At 37.0% G+C, this 23,904-nt stretch overlaps 1 protein-coding gene across 3 annotated transcripts in view; it reads left to right on the forward strand.

Annotated features, from left to right (window-relative positions):
• The window catches only part of PTH2R (parathyroid hormone 2 receptor), a 136,526-nt gene that overhangs the window by 65,094 nt on the left and 47,528 nt on the right, over positions 1–23,904 (forward strand). For all 3 annotated transcript variants that reach the window (XM_086719486.1, XM_086719485.1, XM_086719484.1), the window contains 3 exons: positions 11,871–11,973; positions 20,443–20,553; positions 20,662–20,783. In XM_086719486.1, coding sequence (XP_086575612.1) covers positions 11,871–11,973; positions 20,443–20,553; positions 20,662–20,783 — 336 coding nt within the window. The remainder of the gene's footprint in view (positions 1–11,870; positions 11,974–20,442; positions 20,554–20,661; positions 20,784–23,904) is intronic.

The following is a 23,904-nucleotide window of genomic DNA, read 5'->3' on the forward strand; positions in this document are numbered from 1 at the left end:
ATAAAATGAAATGAAGAAAGTGACATAGAATTAAAAAATTACAAAAAACAAAAACATAGTAAGTAGAATTTAAAAAATTATTTAAAAAAAATGAAAAGAATAAATTTTTTCTTTCTGTATCCAAGAAAAAGAAAAGAGAGGAGAACAAAGAAAAAAAAATAGACCAGCAAACAGAATGAAACCTGAATGAAGTTACATCTAGTTTCCCCTAAAATTCAAGCTATGAATCACTTTATAGTCCATATACTCAGCAGGCAGAGAGACTTGTGATGGTCCTCTAGGGCATTTGCTGTGAGGGTGCAGTTGGGCGGGGCTTGGTGTAATGGCTCTGTTCTCCACTAGGTGGCCCTTCTTAGCTTACTGGGGTGGATCAGTGAGGTGTGCGTATGCATCTATGTGCACACACAGGAGAAGTGAAAATGGATTCACCCAGCTTCCTAGTCTCTGGCACAGGAACTCTGAGCTCTGAAATTTCTGACTCTGTGCACCCCTGTTTATAGAGTCCTAATGGTATTGAAACCCTCTTCTTTCTCCCTGTCAATGGTTTTGGGGAACAGATTTCTTGTTCAGTCCCTGGTAAGTGTTTCCACTCTTTCTCTTTCCACTCTTTTGGAGGGAGAGCTTTTCCTGCACTCTTCTCCCCTTTCTCTGTTCTGTCTCTGCAAAACCAGCTCCCTACTTGGGGCGCCTGGGTGGCTCAGTCGGTTAAGCCTCCAACTTTGGCTTGGGTCATGATCTCATGGTTCATGGGTTCAAGCCCTGCGTCGGGCTCTGTGCTGACAGGTTGGAGCCTGGAGCCTGCTTTAGATTCTGTCTCTGTCTCTCTGCCCCTCCCCTACTCTCTCTCTCTCTCAAATATAAAAAACAAAACGTTAAAAAAACCCCACACGAAACAGCTCCCTACCCTCCGTGGCTTCTCTCTCCCCCAGTTCACCTCTCCTCACAGCATACTTGCCAAGTTCTGTGGCTCAAGTTATGCAGATTGTTGTGTTAATTCTCAGATCAATTTCCTAGGTGTGCAAAATGGTTTGGTGATGATCTAACTGCATTTCAGGGATGAGAGAAGCCAAGAACTTCCTTGCTGCTCTGCCTTCTTGGCCCTTCCGCCTGTCTCTCCATTTATCTGTCCAAATGTTTGTGTCCCAAACTACACGGATCTCACACTGTCTTGTCAAATATAGCTCTCTCCCACTCCCCTATCCCCCCACCCCCACCCCACTGGGTTAAATTTTACTTTACCTCCAATAAGACCATGTGGATTCACACTTCTTCCTGATTTAGAAACCCTTTATTATTCCCGTATCTGCTGAGTAAATTCCTCATTACTTGTTATCTCTTCCTCCTCCTCCTCCTCCTCCTCCCCACTATTACTCATTCAACTAAGAACAGTCACACCTTGCCTCCTCTCTTTCATCCATAAAGCCAGCTATTATGTGATTGGTGGTTACATCCTTGTATCAGAAATCAAGGAAACCAGAGTTTAGTTCCAACATTCATCCCCCCTGTTTTTTGAGGGGTCATAGATGGTTTCATTTACAAGCTCTCATAGTAATTTTCCTTTATTCTCTTAATGTACATGCATAATTGTTATAGCTAATGAGTGCACAGAGTTTCTACTATGTGAAACTTACCTTATAGTTTGTGGGCCTTATTATTGATGGTGATTTTTACCTCATTGCTTTTGCTGGAAATTAGCCTTCTCATTCTCATTGGATATCAACCATGTATTTTTCCCAGTCACTACTCCTTCCCAGGAATCCACAGCTATGCTGCATGACAGATGTGTTGCCTCGGGTGGTGACACCATAGATGCAAATGGATGGAATGTTGGCCAATGCAATTTGGCCTGCAGCCTGATTTTCTGTATCTCAAATTCTTGTTGCCAACTGCTTGAAGGAAACAGTCATCCTCTTGATGATTTGTTATGTCCCCAAATAGGGCAACACTGTTTTTTTGGGTGAAAGTAGCTTATTTATTTTGTATTGTACTGTTTTTTTTAGGTTGTACAATGTGATTCTTTCAAAGGTGTACAACATGATGATTTCATGTATGTCTACATTGTGACATGATTATCATTATCAAGGTCATTAGCACATCCATCACTCACTTTTTCGTTCATTCTTTTTTTTATTTTTATTTTTTATGGTGAAACACTTAAGATTGACAGACTTACCTTGGAGATATTATGGGTTTGGTTGCAGACCATTGCAATAAAGTGAATATTGCAATAAAGTGAATCAAAAGAATTATTGGGTTTCCCAGTGAATATAAAAGTTATATTTACACTATACTGTAGTATATGAAGTATATAATAGCATTATGTCTGAAAAAAACAATGTACATATCTTAATTACGAATACTTTATTAATAAAAAAATGCTAACCATAATCTGAGCTTTCAGTGAGTCATAATCACTGATCACAGATAACCATAACTAATATAATAATAAATGAAAGAGTTTGAAATATTGCAAGTATTACCAGAATGACACAGAGACATGAAGTGAGCAAATGCTGTTGGAAAAATGGTGCTGAAAGACTCACTTGATGCAGGGTCACCCCAAACGTTTAATTTGTAAAAAAAAAAAAAAGTATCTGAGAAGCGCAATAAAGTGAGGTATGCCTGTATTTGAAATCATGTGTTTCCCCCTAATTGCAGAGACCTCATTCAAAGCTTTTGACCTCATTCAGCTTTTCTATGTTCATAGAAAACTTCTCAAATTCTTAGTGTGGAAAGATTTTGAAAGCCATTTCAGATGTAACTAACTAATTAGGTTTTTAAATAACTAAAAATCTTGAGCCAACTTTGCTGAGATTTGAAAAGGGAGCTTTTGCCTTGAGGATTGAATGTTGCACAAACCTGCCTGATCTTATGTGCATAGTTTTTAACTTGGCTACCTCTGAATTTATGTTTTGATGGCAACTTTGTGTAAAATAAGTAAATTACTTTTGAGGAAGATACACATAGTTACTTCATTTGATTGTCAAGGGAGTTATTTTAAATTAGTTGATGAGTAATAGTTGACAATTAGTTTCTTGCTTAGGAGATCTGGTAATGGGTGGGAATTTAAAAATTCTCAGTTCTAATTGGGTTTCATTGAGAATAATAGGGAACCTTTCATATTTATAGAAGTCTGTAAATTATGGGGAGCTACCTAATGCGTGGTTTCTTTTGCATTCACATTCTTTGCCAAGTAGTCTTATTATATTTGAACTTAATTTCTTCAAATTAATAGATTCTATTATGTTTCATTTAACATTTAGTTGATCTGTCATGGTTATAATCATTAATAAACTAAATACAATTCACTAAAAACTATTATATGAATTAAAAAGCTATTTTGAGAAAATTGTAGATTCACATGCAGTGTAAGAAATAATACAGGGATACTGTATACCTGTCACCCAATTTCTCCCAGTGGTGACATCTTTCATAACTATAGTACAATAACCTAAGCAGGAAATTGATATTGATGGAATCTGCCTCTTTAATTCAGATGTCACTGGTTTTGTATATATTCATTGGGCATGTGCGTGTGGGGGGCAGTTTTATGTAGTTTTATCACACGTAAGCAGATACACGAGACTTACCACCACAGTTAAAATACAGAACAGTTTCAACACAGGAATCCCTTCTGCTCTCCTTCTATGGCCACAACCTCTTCCTTCTCTTCCCTTGTCCCTCCCTCCCCCAATACCTAGCAATGGCTGATCTGTTCTTTACCTCTATCATCATGAAATTACTTAAGAAACTAACATTGCTTTTTCTAAGTAGTAATTGGACTCTACACATACGTAATAAATTCATGTGGTTAAAATGAAAGAGAAAGGGTGAATGACAGGTGTGAAAAATGACAGTTCTGTGTGATCACATTTCTGGTGTTGCCTTCTTAACTGATTTTGAGCCACATCACAGATAGATACATTATATTCTTTTTTAATATTTATTTAGTTTGAGAGAGAGAGCATGAGAGAGTAGGGGAGGGACAGAGAGAGAGAGAGAGAGAGAGAGAGAGAGAGAGAATCCTAAGCAGGCTCCTTGCTGTCAGCACAAAGCCCGATGTGGGGCTCCATCCTATGAACTGTGAGATCATGACCTGAGCCAAGATCAAGAGTCAGACACTCAACTGACTGAGCCCCCAGGTGTCCCTGGATACATTATATTCTTAAACTGCTTTCAGTTTGTTTCCTGAATGAACAGAGTCATGGGAAGTTTTATGGTTGCCTAATGTGAAAAATGGACTGGACTTTGGATTAGCTCTGAGTTAGAGGACAGTTTGTGAAAGGATTAAAAATCTTGAAGGGTGACTGGGTGGCTCAGTCAACAAAGCGTCTGACTCTTGATCTTGGCTCAGGTCATGATCTCATGGTGTGAGATCCAGCCCCGTGTTGGGCTCTGTGCTGATGGTGTGGAGACTGCTTGGGATTCTCTCTCTCTCCCTCTCTGTCTCTGACCCTCCCCCACTTATGCTCACTCTCATTCTCTCTCTCTTGAAATAAATAAACAAACAAAAATCTTGAGAAGTCTGGACGCTTATGTTGTGGTGTGTGTGTGTGTGTGTGTGTGTGTGTGTGTGTGTGTGTTTATTCTGTGTATTTTATCCATATAACTTGTTTTACTTTGAATTAAAAAAGGACAAATGGGGAAACACTTTCATAGTTGGTGTTTTAATTAAAGGTGGATGGTTCAAAGCTATCATTTTCCTTTTCTTTGTTAGAACCCAATATTACAGACAATAAATTCTAAATAATTAAAAACATGTTTCATTCTCCATCTCACTTCACAAAATAAAAACTTTGCCTGCTCTCAGGGACGCACACTCCTGAGAGTGAAATCAGTATTTAAGAAAGTAAAATAAAATATTAATAGGTCTATATGAACTCTTTTGAGGCCTGTGTGAAAACACGGAGTAGAAAGTTAATAAAACTGATTTATTATTTGGCCCAGGAAACTAGACTATATGAAAAGTCCTGAATTCCAAACAAATTTTTTTATTATAGACAAGCTCACCTTCCTTTTGGAGTATGGAAAGTAGAATGTCTAAAGAAATTCATTCTCTTTAAACATTCTTTCAATCCTTTCTGACTTAGAGTCAGATTTGGTATATAAATATTACAATAACTTCCTAAGAAGGCATTATATACATTAAGGAAACTTCATTTTATAAAGGAGATATTTTTGCAAAATTATAAAATCATCTTTGTTTTTTGCAACCTTTGTACCTTTGTTTTTTGCAACCACCTTGTGGCAAATCTTCATTTACTAGAATGAGGTAATATTTTAAAATATTATATTGTGTTTTTTCAAGTTAGGTGGATTCTTTTTTAAAATATTAACTTATTGAGATAATTGTAGATTCATATGCATTTATAAGAAATAATACAGAGTGAACCCTGTACCCTCTACTCAATTTCTCCCAGTGGTAACATCTTACAAAACTATAGTACAATATCACAACCAGCATATTGACATTGATCCAGTCAAGATACAGATATATTCCATCTCCAAAAGAATTGCCTTTGTTGCCATTCTATAGCCTCCCTCACATCTCCTTCTCCTCAGCCCTGGGGCAACCACTAATCTTTTCTCCATTTCTATAATTCACTTTGTGTCCTCTCTCTTTTTTTCTTTGTCCGCTTGCTAGAAGTTTGTCAATTTTATCATCTTTTCAAAGACATAGCTCTTTGTTTCATTGACATTCTCTACTGTGTTTTTTTTGTTTGTTTTAATTTTATTGATTTCTGTTTTTATCTGTATTATGTCTTTTTTTCTACTTGTTTTATTGTTAGTTTGCTCTCCTTTTTCCAGATTCTTGGGGTGGAACATTGTGTTATGAGACTTTTCTTCTTTTGCAATGTAGGTATTTAGTGCTGTAAATTTCTCTCAGCGTTGCTTTAGCTATGCCTTATGCATTTGGATATTTTGTGTTTTCATTTTCATTTAGTTCAGTGTATTGTTTTGATTTCCCTTGAGCCTTCCTTTTTGACCCATGGATTATTTAGAAGTGTGTTGTTTAGTTTCCAAGTGTTTGGAGATTTTCCTGTTATTCTGTTTTTGATTTCTAGTTTGATCCCATTGTGGTCTGAGAACATACTCTGTATGATTTCAGTTCTTCTAAACTTGTTGAGATCTGTTTTATGGCCAGGGATGTGGTCTGCCTTGATACATATTCTGTGAGCACTTGGAAAGAATGTGTATTCTGCCTTGTTGAGTGAAGTGTTCTATAAATGTCTATTAGATCTCTTGGTTGGTGGTCTTGTTGAGTTCTTTTATCTCTTTGTTGCTTTTCTGTATAGTTGTTCTATCAATGGAGAAAGGAGTATTGAAATTTTAAACTGTAATTGTGGATTTGTCTATTTCCTCTTTCAATTCTATCAATTTTTGCTTCACTTTTTTTTTTTTTTTTTTTTTTTTTTTTTTTTGATGCATGCACTTTTACGATAGCTGTGTTTTCTTGGTGGAATGACCCTTTTGTCTTCATGCAGTGTCCGTCTTGGTCTCTGGTAAGTTTGTTTTCTCTGAAGTATACTTTATCTGGTATTAATATAGTTGGGGAAATAAGGGTGTCAATAGAAGTTAAGGTTCCCCAGCCAGCTGCTGTTGGCACCTAAGATGGGGCTCCTTGTTACTGATGGGTGGGGACGGGAGTTGTAGGCTGTTGGCACCTAAGATGGGGCTCCTTGTTACTGATGGGTGGGGATGGGAGTTGTAGGCCCTATGTGGTCTCCACTGACACCACAATGGGGTGGCCTTGTTGCAGGCTGACTTACTTGCTACTCGCTACTCAGTCTTTTCTGACAGCACCCCAGAGGGCGGATGGAGGGATACCTTGTTACTGCCAGCAGGGGGTGGAAGTCCAGGCTCCCCAGTAACACTGGAAAGGCGAAGGCACTTGTCCCAGAGCAGTGTGGGTGAATGTCCTGGCTCTCTACTTTGCTCTGAAACTATGTCTGGAGAGAGTGTAGGGTCACTTCCTTACAGTCCGCCAAGGGTAGAAGACTAGGCGCTCCACTTGGCCTTTGAGGTGTCAGGATAAAACTGCAGCTTTTCTCCTGTGGTGTTTGGCTTAGATTGGGCTATTATTGTGTGAGAGTTTTCTGTCTCGTCAGGCTCCTCCTTTCCTTCTTGGCTATAGAGAGCAAGGTTTTCTGGAGGCCTTTTTTTTTTTTTTTTGGTCAGTGTCTCTTGGTGTTTCTGAGTTACCAGCTTCTCACCTCCAAGTCCCAAATACATGAGGCAAAAAGAAAACCCAGAGAATTCACCACTGTGTTGTTCTTTGGGATCTGAGGTCCCTAGCTGGTCTGCCTTCTGCTCTTCACATTTCAGAATTTTATCTTATGTTCATTTTATGTATAATGTCTAGGGTTTTTAGTTGTACTTACTGAAAGAAATAGAGAAAAGTATATCTACCCCATCATGCCAGAAGTAGAAGTTCCAGAATGCTTCTTTTCAAAAACATCTAATTTATGGGTGCATGTTTACTTAAAAATGGAATAAATGTGAATATTGAAATTATGAAGATTTGCATATTCTGACTTTAACCAGTCAGTATCTGTAACAAGAACGTTAAGTACTTTCAGTAAAATACATCGTTTTCTTTCACATTGTAAATGATCACTTGCCCAGGAAAAATTACTAACATCTTGTTTTTACTAAATGTGCCATTTTGTTTTGGATGCAATCGTTGCTTTTGGAGTAATAGGCATTGAACATCAAAACTCCTCTTCTGTTTTAAGCACACTATGATTTTACTGTCTCTCTATGGTGAAGAACACTTGTAACTGTAACTAAGGAGGGAGAGAAAGTCATATAAAAGATGTTAAACATTTCCTTATTCTCAGTTGGAATGACTAAAGAGGAATTTAAAAGTTCATGAATTAGCACATTCTACTCAAACTTGCTCCTGGTTAAATTGGCCACATGTGTAGAGTAAAATATCTGTAGAAGCTAAAGTTTATATGATGCTTATGTTCCTGAAAAGATGATCCCAATAAAAAGGCTAAGTCTGCACAAAAGAAAACAAAAGCCTCATTTGTTCAAATAAAAATTTACAAGGGGTGATTTGCAATGTTCATGTTTGATAACTGAAGTCAAATTTCTCTGAATCAAATTTTTAGTTTTGAATGTTGGGCACAGCTTACCCAGTGTTTTCTAGGATTGAGGTACAAGAAAATAACTATTGAATTGGAAAAAAAACAAACAACCCAGCCAAAAAGTAAAGCAAAACAAAATGTGAATGGTGCCTGGCTGTTTCTGGGGAATGAATGGGAAGAAGTTAATTTTCCTATCATGCTCACTTAGATGACTCATCGGCTTCCATTTCATTCTCCCTTTTGGTACGTGAGATTTTTATGGCTCACTTTTAGTGTAGCTACTTTTAACTGAGAATCTGTATTGTGTTTGCTTGATAACTAAATTATGGTATGTATTCCAATCCAAAAAAATCAGTTTTTGTTTGTTCTCTCATTTCATAAGTATTATTAAAATAAATGTGAGAATTTGAACTATGAATATTATCCAGAAATCTCTAAAACTATATTCCAGACTATTCACTGAGCAACTCTGTATTGTAAATATGTTAGGAAATAATAAACTCATAGTTTTCAGAAATAAGACTTATTTTTGATGCTGATATGAGTTCTTACGATAGATATTTTCTGTCTTTCCCATTTCAAGTTAACCTGCCAGTGTATCATTTTATATGTTATTTAAAATCATAATTATTAGTAATCTCTAGGTGTTTTTATGCCTAATACAAACATCCATTTCTAATGTTCAGTCCCTAATGTCTTATTGCAAAACATAAAAAGGTTTGTTTTCCTTATTTCCTTAAAGGAATGATTCTAGAGAGTAAGTATTTACAACCAAAAATTAAAGATTCAAGGTTTACAAAGGATTGTGTTATTGGGAGTTTGTCACCTAGGTAAATTGATAGGTTTTTCATCTCATTTGATTTAAGATGAATGGATAAAGGAAATGTGGTGTATATATATATATATATATATATATATATACACACACACACACACACATATATATATATATACACACACACACACACACACACACACACACACACAATGGAGTACTACTTGGAGATCCAAAAGAATGAAATCTTGCCATTGGCAACAATGTGAATGGAACTAGAGTGTATTATGCTAAGCGAAGTAAGTCGGTCAGACAAAGACAAATAGCATATGATTTCACTCATATGTGGAATTTAAGAAATAAAACAGATGAACACAGGGGAAGAGAAGGAAAAATAAGGTAAAAACAGAGAGGGAGGCAAACCATAACAGACTCTTTTTTTTTTTTTTTTTTCAAAAATAAGGTAAAAACAGAGAGGGAGGCAAACCATAATAGACTCTTTTTTTTTTTTTCAACGTTTACTTATTTTTTTTGGGACAGAGAGAGACAGAGCATGAACGGGGGAGGGGCAGAGAGAGAGGGAGACACAGAATTGGAAACAGGCTCCAGGCTCTGAGCCATCAGCCCAGAGCCCGACGCGGGGCTCGAACTCACGAACCACGAGATCATGACCTGGCTGAAGTCGGACGCTTAACCAACTGCGCCACCCAGGCGCCCCAAAACAGACTCTTAAAGACAGAGAACAATCTGAGGGTTGCTTGAGGCGGAAGGTCGGGGCGGGGGAGATGGGCTAAATAGGTGATGGGCATTAAGGAGGACACTTGTTGGGATGAGCCCTGGGTGTCATATGTAAATGAAGAATCACTTCTGGGTTCTACTCTGGAAGCCAATACTACAGTGCATGTTAATTAACTTGAAATAAATAAATAAATAAATAAATAAATAAATAAAATCTCTAAGCCCCTAGGAGAAAACAGAAATGCAAAGTTCTGGACCCTACTATTGTTAATAAATCTACAAAAACCACAATACTCAGTATTCTCATTCTGGAAAATAGATGAGCACCTGCAGAAAATTGCAGTTGACTACAGATACATTTATAAATTTTTTGACACCTCCCTTTAAAAGGTACAGATTAATTCCTCTCCCCCTGAGTGAGACTTGGTGGCTTGCTTTTTAGCTAATGGAATATGATGGGAATGACCATGAGTGACATCTGAGAGTAGATCATAAAAGGCATGGTGGCTTTCTCCTTGCTTTCTGGACTCACTCATCTGGTGGGAGCCAATTGTCATGTTGTAAAGACACTTAAGCACCCATAGAGAACCGTAGGGTGAGGAACTAATGTTTCCTCTTAGCCGTTGAGAAACTTAAGCCCTCTGCCAATACCTGTGTGAGTGGACCACCTTGGCAGTGGATCCTCTAGTCCCAATCAAGTCTAGGTAACCACATCTGTGGCTGAAGTCTTGGCTGAAACCTCATAAGAGACTGAGTCCAAAACCACCTAGCTAAGCTTATCCCAAGCTGTGAGATAATTAATGCTTGTTGGAAGCCACAGAGTTTTGGGTCAATTTGTTATACAGCTAGAGATGACAAATACAGATTTTTTTGCTCCTTAAATTCTGTTCTTTTGGAATCACTCTCAGTACCAAACGAATTGTATCATGTTAGATGGAGCGTGACTTTGTATTGAGTTTTCTGGAAATTAATTGTGGTTTAAAGAGATATGTGTGGGTGCCAAGTTGACAGAGGTAGATTTTGGTGGCTTTGTAATGTGTCAGCTTAGCTGTTTAAACTGCATTTCCCAGAATCCCCATTCCCTTTATGTTTCTGGTTAGGGTGACACACAAGACATGCTTTCATGAGTGTTGGAAGGCAGAAGTGAGGCAGCAGCCATTTTGTTTTTTACACTCAGATGGTCAAGGGAGGTGCTTTTGTATCTCACACGCATTGTTGGCTGTCTATTGGCTCATCTCATTGTGGGGGATAGCAGCCAGGCCTGCAGCAGATTCATATTTTCCTGGCTTCTTCTTTAACTTCTCTGATTCCTGGGCTGAGTGTGTTTAGGTCCATGATAAAGAATGCCAGTTTCTGTGGGACACCTACAACATGAAGGCTGGAGGCCCCGAGAACTCACGTGCATTCTACTGTGTCCTCATGGTTCCAAGTTCTTCCTACTCTCTCCCTCTCTTTATATTCATCTCTTTTTAACTGCCTGACCTGCAGATTTCTAGCTCCAGCATCAGACCAAAAAAAAAAAAAAAAAAAAAAAAAAGGCCTTCTAGAAACTATTTAGTCACCTCCCACAACTGTTTAGTCAAATCCTTGTAACAAGTACTTACTTATTCTATTCTATCTTTACTTCTATTTCTCTATAAATCCTAATCTCTTATAGTTCTGCTTCTCTGATTGAAACTTGACTAATAGAATGATCTTCACCATTATCTTGTACCTTCAAGTATGTTGGTTGTCAAACCCATTAAAGTTAGTGCAAGAACCACAAAGTGTCCCTGGGAAACACAAGGATTACCAGTCCACCACCTCCAGAAATAAATTCTGACTCACTGAGTCTGATGTGCAGCATAAAGATCTACATTTTATATATGCATCAGATTCAGGTTGTCCAAGCAATAGAATCTGAACAAACAATTATGAATATTTGGTCATATTTAAAATATATTTCATTGAAATAAGGTTTTCCAATAGTAGAATTTCCTCTCCATTACTGGTGGTGCTAAAGCCAAATCTAGATGAACTCATCCAAGAAGAATTTATTATTCACTTGCTGTAGGTTAGAAGCATGTTTCAGGGTGGGAATCGGTATCAATGTATCTGATGAAAGATATCTTGTAGAATGTTTGACTCAGATAAAAGACTATTTCAGATAGCTGGCTATCAAAACTTTAATTTTCAACTGTATCAGTATATAATGAAAGGTTATATCATGGCTTAAAAAATGTAATGGAAATATTGTTCTGTTTGTATTTTGTTCATTTCTACAGCTGGATTCTGGTGGCACCATTACCATGGAGGAGCAGATTGTCCTTGTCCTGAAAGCTAAAGTACAATGTGAGCTCAACATCACAGCTCAGCCCCAGGGAGGAGGTAAAGGTGCTGAAAACATCGTGTCTCCTTGTGTCCCTACCTCAGTCCTCCCAAAGACTTCAAATTCCCCTTTGGAGTTGGTAGTAGGGAGTTCCTCATCACTCATTGCATGTTTCTATGTGGAAGGGCGTGGTAGCAGAATCGTGTTCTTCTCATCTCCTTCACTCCAAGCTCTTCCCTTCCAATGGACGGAGTGACTTGCCTGGTTTCTGAATTTCAGAATAGCCTCTGAGCATGTGCACATCGGTTTCTTTCTCAGGCCTCTCTTTGGGATCTGTTTGCCTGCAGAGAGTGTGCTCGCTGGTCTGCCCTTAACGTAAGCTTGGAGGGGCAGGCTCTGTTCTGGTGGGTATTGCTTGCAGTTTTAGGTAGTACATATAAAGATCAGAAGAACAAACAAGCAGGCCCTTTTATATGTACCTAGGCCCTGTTCTCAAAAAACATTTTCTCCTTAATAAGGTGATTATTTAATTTCCATCTGCCTGACTCTTTATGCAATTTCTCAATTAATTCCAAATTCAAGTGGGAAACTGAAAAAACAGAACTACAACACTACAGGTGAGCTTGCGGTGGCTTTGACGCTCTTGGATTGCTCTACTGTTGGAGCTGTACAGGAACTATGGCTCGTGGTGGTCCTCACAGCCTGGTGGTCACTCATAGTTTACACTGGGGCCATTGAGAAAAGCTGTTTATTGGAATATTTGGAGGAGTGGGAAAACTATAATGTTTTATATAGGAAAATGCCTTGCCTTAATAGTTGAATATATTTAAAGAGTCTTTTTTTTTTTTTTAATAAAGGGAGCTGCAGTTTACTGAGCTTCCCTAAATTCCCAACATTCTGAATGCAGCAGGTAATATCTTTAAAGCTATGCCCTATAGTGAAATATCTGGTTTGATCTACTTCATTCTAGTCTCCAAATATTTAAGAAAGTTTAAAGTTTATCAATAACTTCTCCTGCTTGAATAATATAAGCAATTTGAAATACTTTAATTGCTTCCAAATTGTATGCTATTGTCATATAATTTTTAAAACTTTTTTTTATGTTTTTATTTTATTTTTGAGAGAGACAGAGTGTGAATGGGGGAGGGGCAGAGAAAGAGGGAGACACAGAATCTGAAGCAGGCTCCAGGCTCTGAGCTGTCGGCACAAATCCTGATGCGGGACTCAGACTCACAGACTGTGAGATCATGACCTGAGCTGAAGTCGGCTGCTTAACTGACTGAGCCACCCAGCGCCCCGTATTGTCATATTATCTTATGTTAATTAAGTCATATGATTTTATATTAATTGTATATTATAATTTTTGTTCAAGCTGAAATATGTCTTGCAAAATTTCTTTCTGTTAGAACTTACTTGCAGCAAATGCTCTCAGTTTTTGTTTGGCTGAAAAGGTGTTTATTTCAGTCTCAATCTTCAAAGATACACTTTTTCTGGACATGTGACCCTTGGTTGGGAATTATTTACTTTTAGCACCTGAATACTATTTCATTTTCCCCCTAGCTTCCACTGTTATTGGTGACAAATCAGTTTTTGGTCTTTTTTTTTTTTTTTTTTTAATTTTTTTTTCAACATTTATTTATTTTTGGGACAGAGAGAGACAGAGCATGAACGGGGGAGGGGCAGAGAGAGAGGGAGACACAGAATCGGAAACAGGCTCCAGGCTCTGAGCCATCAGCCCAGAGCCCGACGCAGGGCTCGAACTCACGGACCGCGAGATCGTGACCTGGCTGAAGTCGGACGCTTAACCGACTGCGCCACCCAGGCGCCCCAGTTTTTGGTCTTTGATGATGGTTAGTTTTTCCTCTCCGACTCCTTTAAGAGCTTCTATTTGACTTTGATGTTCTACAGTTTTATTCTGTATCTACCTGTGGATTAATTTGATTTCTAGCGTCTGAGGGTCTGTGTCTTTATTCAGTGGTGGGAATATTTTGCTATTTTGTCTTTGAAACTTTGTTTTCCCCCGTTCTCCTATTGTGTCCATCTGGAACTTTATTTAGACAAATGTAGGACCTTCTTATGCTACTCTTTGTGTCTTCATGTCTTATGTATTTACCTTTTCTTTGTTTCTCTACTGCTATTTTGGGAATTTCTTCAGATATGTTTTCCAGTGTGCTGACTCTTTGTTCAACTTTGTCTAATGGCTGTTTAATCCATCTACTAAGTTAATTTTGATTATCCATTTTTCGCATTCTAGAATCTTCATATTTAATTTTGATAGTCTTTTTATCTTCAATATCTTTTCAACTTATTCTTTTTTTCTTAAACATATTTTATATTCTGCATTTGATAATTCTAATATCCATAGACTTTGCTTGTCAATGCGTATTATCATACATGGTGGCTTTATTTCCTGTGTGTCCAATGATTTATGATAAAGAACTCATGAGGTCCTCATTTAAAGCACATTTTTCCAGAGACAATTTCTGTCTGCTTCTGTGAGGTGCCTATTGACCTACCTATGTCTATTTTAAAATATATTTAGGCTACACATGAGTGTGAGCTTGTGGTTAGAAATTTTCAAAGATTTTTTTCTATAGTTTTCTATTCATTTTTTAAAATTATTATAATAGTTTTCCATTCGAATTCTAAATGGAGCCAGGAGTGAAACAAGCCAATCTCTTTCTGAAGGAAAGCTTTGTTTCTTGTTCCTTCACTAAAGGGGTCATTTTTTTGGGGGGGATCCTGTTATACAGGGGTTTTCTGTTCAATTTTTTGACTACATCAGGCTTCAGGCTCATCTTTTGTTACCTGAACACAATCATAATCCAAGCTGTAAGCCAGCAAATCAGTAGAGGCCTCCAGGGTAAAGCCCCAAATGCAATGCCTGCTGAGCCTATGGAATAATTTCTAGCCTCAGTGTTATTCCATTCATTTATAAATTTTTTTGACATTTATTTATTTTTGAGAGACAGAGAGAGGCAGACTGCAAGTGGGGGAGGGGCAGAGAGAGAGGGAGACACAGAATCCAAAGCAGGCTCTGAGCTGACAGCACAGACCCGGACGCAGGGCTCGAACCCACAAACCGTGAGATCATGACCTGAGCTGAAATTGGATGCTTAACCGACTGAGCCACCTAGGTGCCCCTTATTCCATTCATTTATAGCTAGCAAAACTGTGTTTTAAGAAAGCAAGTTTTTGTATTAATCCAGTCTTTGTAGTTGCCTTATACTAGAAAGGAGCTCTCTGACACTAAAAGTGTCAGAAAAGAGATTTATTCATGCCACCTGTGAAGAACACTGATTCTGATATCTCAAACATGCGGGGCTACTAACAAGAAGTGACATCACCATAAAGGGATTTATAAAGATTATTATCTATCAAGGCTAAATGAGCTATTTTCTATGGAGTCTCATGAAATTTTGAGCTGGAAGATGGAGACTAGCTAGTCCAACATTGTTATCTTCAGTGTCCCTTTAAGAGTTCAAGAAATATATTCTGTGCTTACCGTGTATTGCTTCTGTAGTAAGCACTGGAAACAATGAATTGTTTCTGTCCTTCCCCATGATGATGTCCTTGCCCCATGAGGTGATGACCTAGTAAGGGAGGTAGACATCTTTCAGTATGGTGTGTGAGTTTAACAACAGAAGCATCCTAACTACGGAACCAGTGAAAAAGTATCTTAATTGATTGGGGATGAATGGAGGAGGCTTCCTGGAGGAATAATCATCTCATTTTAAGAGTAAAGGAGCAGGAATTAGATGTGTAGAGGAGAGTAAAAGGACATTCCTGGCAGAGGGAATAGGATGGGCAAAGGCAAGCAACTATGAATTGGTGACATATCACGTGAGTGACACGTAAAAAGAATAAATGATCTGGATATAAACTTATGTAACATCTAAAATTTCTGAAGGTGTGAATCATGTGAAACATGTAGATGAATAAATATCAGAAGAGAAAAGATCCTTTCTGTGAGACCTTTTCCCATACAAATAGGATAGAATTAAATCTGGTCAAACTTTGATTTACTTTTCAGTGAAAAATTATGTGTAATTATATGTAAATTGACTCAAAATTTCTTCAATTTGTGTGTAAGAAACTAGAATGACATTTTGAATTCACTGGCTAATTTAAGAAATTTCCATTTTTAAATTCTCTTAAAGTTGAGAGATGCATATCAAAATATTTAGGAGTGAGGTGTTATGCTGTCTGCAATTCACTTTAAAAAGCCCACAGCAAAAAATAAATTCGATGAAATAAATATGGTAAAATATTAACAGGTCAGTTCTAGGTAATGTATATATATGCAATATTCCCTGTTTTATTTATGAAAAAAATTTTGTAATAAAAGGAAACATTTTCCCATGTCTATGAAAGAAAAGGAAAAGTAAATGCAAATACCTAGTTATAAAACGATTCAAGTAGTTAAAAACAAAACTCAAAATATTAATGGTCCTGGTTCGATTTCACAAATGTGGGGTTATATTGTGTTATGGGTAACTGTAGAAATGAAAAGAGACAAAGTTGGAGTCTCCAAATTTTAGATTGTTCTGTGTAAATATCACGGTTTGAGGAGCTTCACTAATAAGTAGTTTGTCCTGGCATACGGAAAAGATTACGAGGAATGTAATTAATGGTGTAATTTGTAAAGTGAGTCATCAGGCAATTAATTAGTTTCTTGCTAACTAATGAAAGTATTTACTCACATGAAATGTGAAATGATGATCAAAGAGGAGATGTTAATTTAAGATCTCTCTGTATTATCTTTGTGAGGTCATGGCTTCCCCAATCCTTTCAACCTTTGTGAATATTTATTATTATCTTTGTCAAAGGGCCACCAGAGAGATGAACACAATCTACAGAAACATTATTTTTGGGGGATGTTGGTTTTCTGAATTTTGGGGGGTATGTGTGTATGTGTGTCGGGTAGTATCTTGCAGGGAACTAGAAAAGTGTCCCCTTTAGAGCATGAAGAAAATGTCAGCAGATTTGGCTCCATAGCAGTTTAAAAACTACATAATTATAGAATAAACTGGTCATTGGATTTTAAACTTATAGTAAGACCTTATTCCATCATGTGACTAACTCTTGTCAGAAAATATCAAATGACATTGCAGCATACATTGTATAGGGACAACTTGTTACCAGAACACAGGAACGCACAAGAAATGTTTGTCCACGTCCAATTTATGTAGATTGCACAATAGATATCCAGTAAAGGATCGGACAGTCCAGATAAATAAGGATGCATGACTTGTTAAAGACAAAGTGAATGGATGGGAAGCCATGTGGAATGTTATCAAAATACAGAAGAGTGCTTAGGGTAAAGTTGATAAAACAGACTGATTCATTGCACTCTGCTTACACAAGAAAGGAAAACAAAATGCAGGTAATGGTAGAAAGAAGCCGGTGAAGCTGTGCACCAGAAGCAGGAGCCAGTGTGATGGGTTCCTGGGTTGCTTGTGACATGTAAAGGCCAGGCTTTTATTATGTGAACAAAGTGAGGCTGTTTCCAAGAAAACGTTCTCTTTTATAGGAACAGTGTGGGCGAGGGAAGACATTTTCTTTTTCTTCTTGCTTCAGCGGTCCCCAAAGCAAATCAAGTCATTTGTTTCCATGTGATATGGAGGACACTAAGAAGATAATTTCAGGTTTATGCTGGATTCTTTTCTGTACAGATCAGTGTTTGCATGACTATTCAAAATTGAACAAACAAGTTGACATCATGAACATTAGCTAGAACAAAATTCCTCAGCTACAGTTAGTGCAACTGGTAACTGAAAAATTGAGAGAGTTATAATGGATAGTACCTGTAGTAGCAGAATAAGGGTACCCAAAGATGTCCGTACCCTAATATCTGGTGTTATGCCTGTGTGTGCTATGTTACATGGCACAGGGGCATTGCAGGTGGGATTATGGTTACGGGCCTTAAAAATAGGGAGATTATCCTAGATTATCTGGGTGGGCTCGGTGTAATCTCATGGTTTCTTCAAAGTGGCAGGAGAAGGTGGGCAAATAAGTAAGGGAAAAGGAGAGTGGAGGAGACACTTGAAATGTGAGAAGAGTTTGACCTGCCTCCTGACTTTGAAGATGGAGGAAGGGGTCATGACCAAGGAATGCAAGTTGCTGCTAGAAGCTGATAGCCAGCAAGGAAAGGGGGAGCTCAGTCCTAGTTCAACTCACTGGGCTTCTGACTTCAAGAAATAGTGAGATAGTAAGTTTGGGTTATTTGAAGCCATTACGCTTGTGGTAATTTATTTTGGTAGCAATAGAAAAATGAATACAGCACTCATTACAAGTACTCTTATTTTGAAATGGAGGATATGTTCTCTTCTTGGAAGTTTCCACACAGGTAATGGAGAGGAGTCCTGAAGAACACAGTGTTGGCACTGACTGACTTTATCAAGTCCATGTCAAGTGCTGGGTGGCTAATGCGTGGAATAAAACAGAATTCCCCACCTTCAGGGTCCCTGTGGTTTCAGAAACCAATACTAAAATAACACTTCAGGGGCGCCTGGGTGGCGCAGTCGGTTAAGCGTCCGACTTCAGCCAGGTCGCGATCTCGCGGTCCGGGAGTTCGAGCCCCGCGTCAGGCTCTGGGCTGATGGCTCAGAGCCTGGAGCCTGTTTCCGATTCTGTGTCTCCCTCTCTCTCTGCCCCTCCCCCGTTCATGCTCTGTCTCTCTCTGTCCCAAAAATAAATAAACGTTGAAAAAAAAAATTAAAAAAAATAAATAAAATAACACTTCATATTGGAAAGCAATGACAGCTCAGGCAAAAATATAGCAGGAAAGGGGATAAAGAGTGTTTTGAATGTAATTCTAAATGGGGAAAGTTTACTCAGAAGTAGCAATGTGAGTAAAAGTCTGTAGGATGGAGGGTGCTAAGTGTTGAGGCCATGGGGGAATTGAACTGAGAGGAGAGCAGGAGGACTTTAGCTAAGATAAATAAATAGTGGGATCTTGAGGGGCTTTCAAACATTTATAATGTCTTTATAAGTCTTTAATGTCTTTGTAAGACTTGGCTTCTGCTGGGAGTGAGATGGGAAGCCTTTTGGAAGATTTTGGCCTGTTTTGTGAATAACTGAAAGGAGAGGAAGAACGAATCTGGAAGCCAGATTTATGTTTCAATGAAAAATTTCTTCAATTTATGTGTAAAAAACTAGAATGGCATTTTGAATTCACTAGCTAATGTAAGAAATTTAAATTTTCAAATTCTCTTAAAGTTTGAGATGCATATTAAAATATTTAGGAGTCAGCTGTTATGCTGTCTGCAATTTACATTAAAATACCATAGCAAAAAATAAATTAGATGAAATAAATACGGTAAACTATTAGCAAGTGTCAATTCTAGGTGATGTATATATGTATGTATGTATATATATACACACATACACACACACACTCACATATATACACTATTGTCTGCTTTACTTATGAAAAAAATTGTAATAGAAAGAGAACAAGCATTTTCCTCATGTGTATGAAAGAAAAGAAAATGGAAATGCAAAAACCTAGTTATAAAATGATTCAAATAGTTAAAAGCAAAACCCCAAATATTGATCCCAGTTTGACTTCACTAATGTGTGGTTATATTGTGTTGTGAGTAACTATAGAACTGAAAAGAGAAAGTTGGAGTCTCCAAATTTCATTTCATTTTTTTTAAGTTTATTTATTTATTTTGAGAGAGAGAGAAAGAGAGGCAGAGAAAGAGGGAGAGAGAGAATCCCAAGTAGGCTCCACACTGTTAGCACAAACTGACATAGGACTTGATCTCACCAACTGTAAGATCATGACGTGAACCAAAATCTAGAGTTGGACGCTTGACTGACTGAGTCATGCAGGTGCCCCAGGAGTTTCCAAGTTTTAGGTTGTTCTGTGTAAATATCATGGCTTGACAAGTTTAGACCATGGGTGTGACAGTGGAGATTGTGAGAAGTGATTGGGTTCTGGATGCATTTTGTCCATTCAGTCCCCTCCCCACGCCCGCCCCCCCCCCCCCCCCGCCACCCCACTCTGTATCTTTATACTTGATTCTTGAAGAAAGTAGATTTTGTGAGAATTTTGTTTAAGATGAGTGTTAGACTTAAACAAATGTCTAGAATTATTGGTAAAAAAAAAAAAAAAAAAAGGATCACTGGTAAAAAGGCAAATCCAAATCTTGGAGCTTATCTGTGAAGCTCAATCTGTTTCATATATCATATTTTTTAACATCAATTTTTTAAAATCTAGAGTAAAAAAATGTAGCTACAACTGTAGAAGCTGTTCACAATGAATTCCAATGTTTCTTATATATAGTAATTGCTATAACTCATATATACTGGAATCACTAAAATATTTTTAATTTATGCAAACCAAATGTTCTTATTAGTGGACCTTTAAGGAGGCTGTGTGGATGAATCTTAGGACATTTGCACCTAGTTTCACAACTACTAATTTGTTTTACATTTTGCTGCAGGTATTTTGAGTGCATTTAGTGTCTGGTTCCAATTGCATTTTTGTTTATTTGCTTTTTAATTTTTTCCTTTATTAGAGGGAAATTGTTTCCCAGAATGGGATGGACTCATTTGTTGGCCCAGAGGAACAGTGGGGAAAATATTGGCTGTCCCATGCCCTCCTTATATTTATGACTTCAATCATAAAGGTATTGAATTTTTCTGCAATGATTAATTTGGAATAGAAATGTACTTTTCCCCCTAATGGATGCCAAGGGAACTGAGCAATCTCAATGTTTTTCTTCGTGTCTTTACAGGAGTTGCTTTCCGACACTGTAACCCCAATGGGACGTGGGATTTTATGTACAGTTTAAATAAAACATGGGCTAATTATTCAGAGTGCCTTCGCTTTCTGCAGCCAGATATCAGCATAGGAAAGGTAATGATATTGGGGTGTCTGGGTGGCTCAGTCGGTTAGGGATCTGATGATTTCGGCTCAGGTCATGATCTCACGGTTTTTAAGTTTAGCCCTGTGTCTGGCTCCACACTGTCAGTGTGTTTGGGATCCTCTCTGTCTGCTCCTCCCCATCCTATCAAAATAAATAAACTTAAAAAAAAAAGGGAAAGGTAATCATATTTTTGTATTTGCAAACCCCTAAGGGAAAACAGAATAATATTTTTATGCAGTTCTTGGTTGTCAACTACTATATGTAAAAACCTTTTTATTCTGGGACACAAAGATTATAAAAGATAAAAGTAAGTTTGGAATCTTTTTAGATATCTAGTTAAGGAAAGGTGTAGGACCTAAAACATTCTGTATTTTCTTTAGGCTAGAGTTATCTGGCTGAGATACAGGCATATATACTAATAAATATGTGTCGGTGTCTATTATGTTATAGCACATTATGTTTATGTTATATTGTATTATGCTATATTACATTATATTATGTGTAAAAATTGAGATAGGTAGTCAGCAGCAGGATTCATGACTTGTTTTGTTACCTATGAATGGTTCCATCTCATTTCACTCTATATTCCTGAAGGAGATTTGTATTTTTAAGATGTATTTTTCATTTCATAAGATTAGCCAGTAGATGATTTCATTAGTATATGAAAGATTAGAGTTGTAGAATTACAGAGCAGCAAGGGCATCCTATAGGTCTTCCAGACGACGCCTTAATTTTACACGTGAGTCAACTCAGAAGCAGAGACTTTGGGTGTTAGATTGACCCAGCTCGCTGATGACAGGATCTAAAGTGGAATCCTGTTCTCCAGATTTCTCATCAGTGCTGTTTACAGTATAGCAATCATATGTAAACTTTGGAAACTTCTAGATAATCAATTTTAAGTGATATATATGCTGTAAAAGTCATGCTTAAATTCCTATCACTCAGCCCTCGTAAGTAAAATTCTTGACGTATATGCATATGATGTTAGGAGTGAATATGATAAATGGATGTATAAATTATTTCTATGGTGGACCTGAGAACAGTCTATAATACATAAACTGCCAGCATTAGACATTTTTCTTTATGCTTCATTTTTTTTTTTTTTTAGTCGGGGGTGGTGAGTAGGGAGAGCAGGAAGGGAAGCGGTGAGTTGAAGATGTCTTTGATTTTGCACTACTAGGATTTCCTTTCTTAACTTTCTTCTTTTCTGACACATAGTGCTATCACCTTAATGAACTCTAGTAAGTTGCTGAAAGAACTTCAGCTTTATATTTCATTGTTGACAAGCTTCTTGCATAAAATTAGTCAATGTGAGGAGATGGTGTATTCCACTATGGAGCTAAAACTAACAATGAGTTAATATTAAATGCTTCAAAATAATTTTAATTTCATTGACACAAGTAAACAGTATTTACTGTGATGAATTTATTTGTGCATTAAATGATGATGCAAATCTTCCACAGGTTTTAAATGGCCATTCAGTTAAATCATGGTTTTATTTACACTGAACTCTACCCTTACAACCACTCTTTGTGATTACTATATATTCCTACAACCAAAGTAGCCAAGGATGGTAATACACCCAACTATGTACTAGTTCATGTGAAAATGATCTAAACATTAGCTGAGGAGCACTTGGGTGGCTCGGTCAGGTAAGCATCCAACTCTTGATTTTGGCTTAGGGAGTGATCTCCAATGTTTGTGAGTTCGAGCCTCATGTTGTGCTCTGCACTGACAGTGGGGAGCCTGCTTGGGATTCTGTCTCCCTGTCTCTCTGTTCCACCCTGATTGCTATCTCTCTCAAAATAAATAAAAAATAAGCTTAAAAATTAACTAAAAATCTTGATGAATTTTGTTAGCATAAATAATTTTATCTCCTTAATTAAAAATATAAAGAGTGTTTTCTATTGTTTACAACCTTTAAGCAATAATTTGAGAAAACTTAAGAAAACTAAATATCCCCTACTAAGAAAACTGGATATCTCCTGAAGTTTTGATATACTCTAGGGCAAAGTGATATTACTTATTTATGAGGTATTAATTCTTAATGGTTGTAAGGAGAGCTTTTTATAAGGAATAAGAAGTAAAAACCAAAAGAGTGTGCATTAAGAATAAACATTTCTATTGAGGAAAATAAGATGAAGATATTTTACACATCTATTGTTTTGTTCCTTAAATAATTTCCTTATTGTTGGCTTGACAAAATGAGACAGTTACTATTAGTAAAAAGATGGGAAGGAACTCTTATGATAAGCCGTAAGGTTATTAAATTTTTGAGAGTATTATACTTAAAATAGTAGTATACTCTAAAAATTACCATATAATACATCTCATTTCTAAAGGCTAAATGAACTTCTGGGAAGCAATTTAGCAATATATATGAAAAACACTTCAAAGTGGTCATAACCTTTCATCTTATAATGTTATGTCTAAGGTTCGAGTATAAAGATTTGGACTGGGGGGAATTGAATGGACAAAATGTTCATTGAACCACTAATTATTATAGTGAATATTCTGAAGAATATAAGTTTTCAGTGAAGCACCTTCCAGAGGTGCTTATATATTATAAGCTTATATTAAATAAGCTTATATAAATGTTTTTTATAAAGACTTTGTGGCCTTAGGAAGTTCCTTTGTTATACAGTTCACAGAAAAAAAAAAAACAGGTAATAAAGTTGTATGTATATTAAGAATGTAGATGTTCAAAACAATAGAAAATGCTTCATAGAGATAGAATGAAAAGAAATACACAAAATACAATGCTTCTTTTTGGTTGGTAGGAATTCAGGAGATTTTTGCTCCCCTCTCTTTTATATTTTACACATTATCCAAATATTTTCTATAGAAGGTTTTAATATTTTATTAATTGATAATAAAATGTAGTAAACATTTTTAAAAAGGAACAAGAGGCAAAATCTTTTGTTTCCAGTTAGGATGTAGGAAGCTGTAGGATGTAGGAATATATTGAATAAGATGCAAAATTGTTAATTTGTAATAACTCATGATGAGCTACGGATGCCAAGAACTCTAAATGATCCTAATTCTGCAAGTGGGAAAGCCCTTCCTATAAGAGACCTGTGACTGCTGTTTATCGCTGGGTTTGTAGCAGAA

Source organism: Puma concolor, chromosome C1 (assembly GCF_028749965.1).
Source record: "Puma concolor isolate L17-30 chromosome C1, mPumCon1.1.hap2, whole genome shotgun sequence".
NCBI classification, from domain to species: Eukaryota; Metazoa; Chordata; class Mammalia; order Carnivora; family Felidae; genus Puma; species Puma concolor.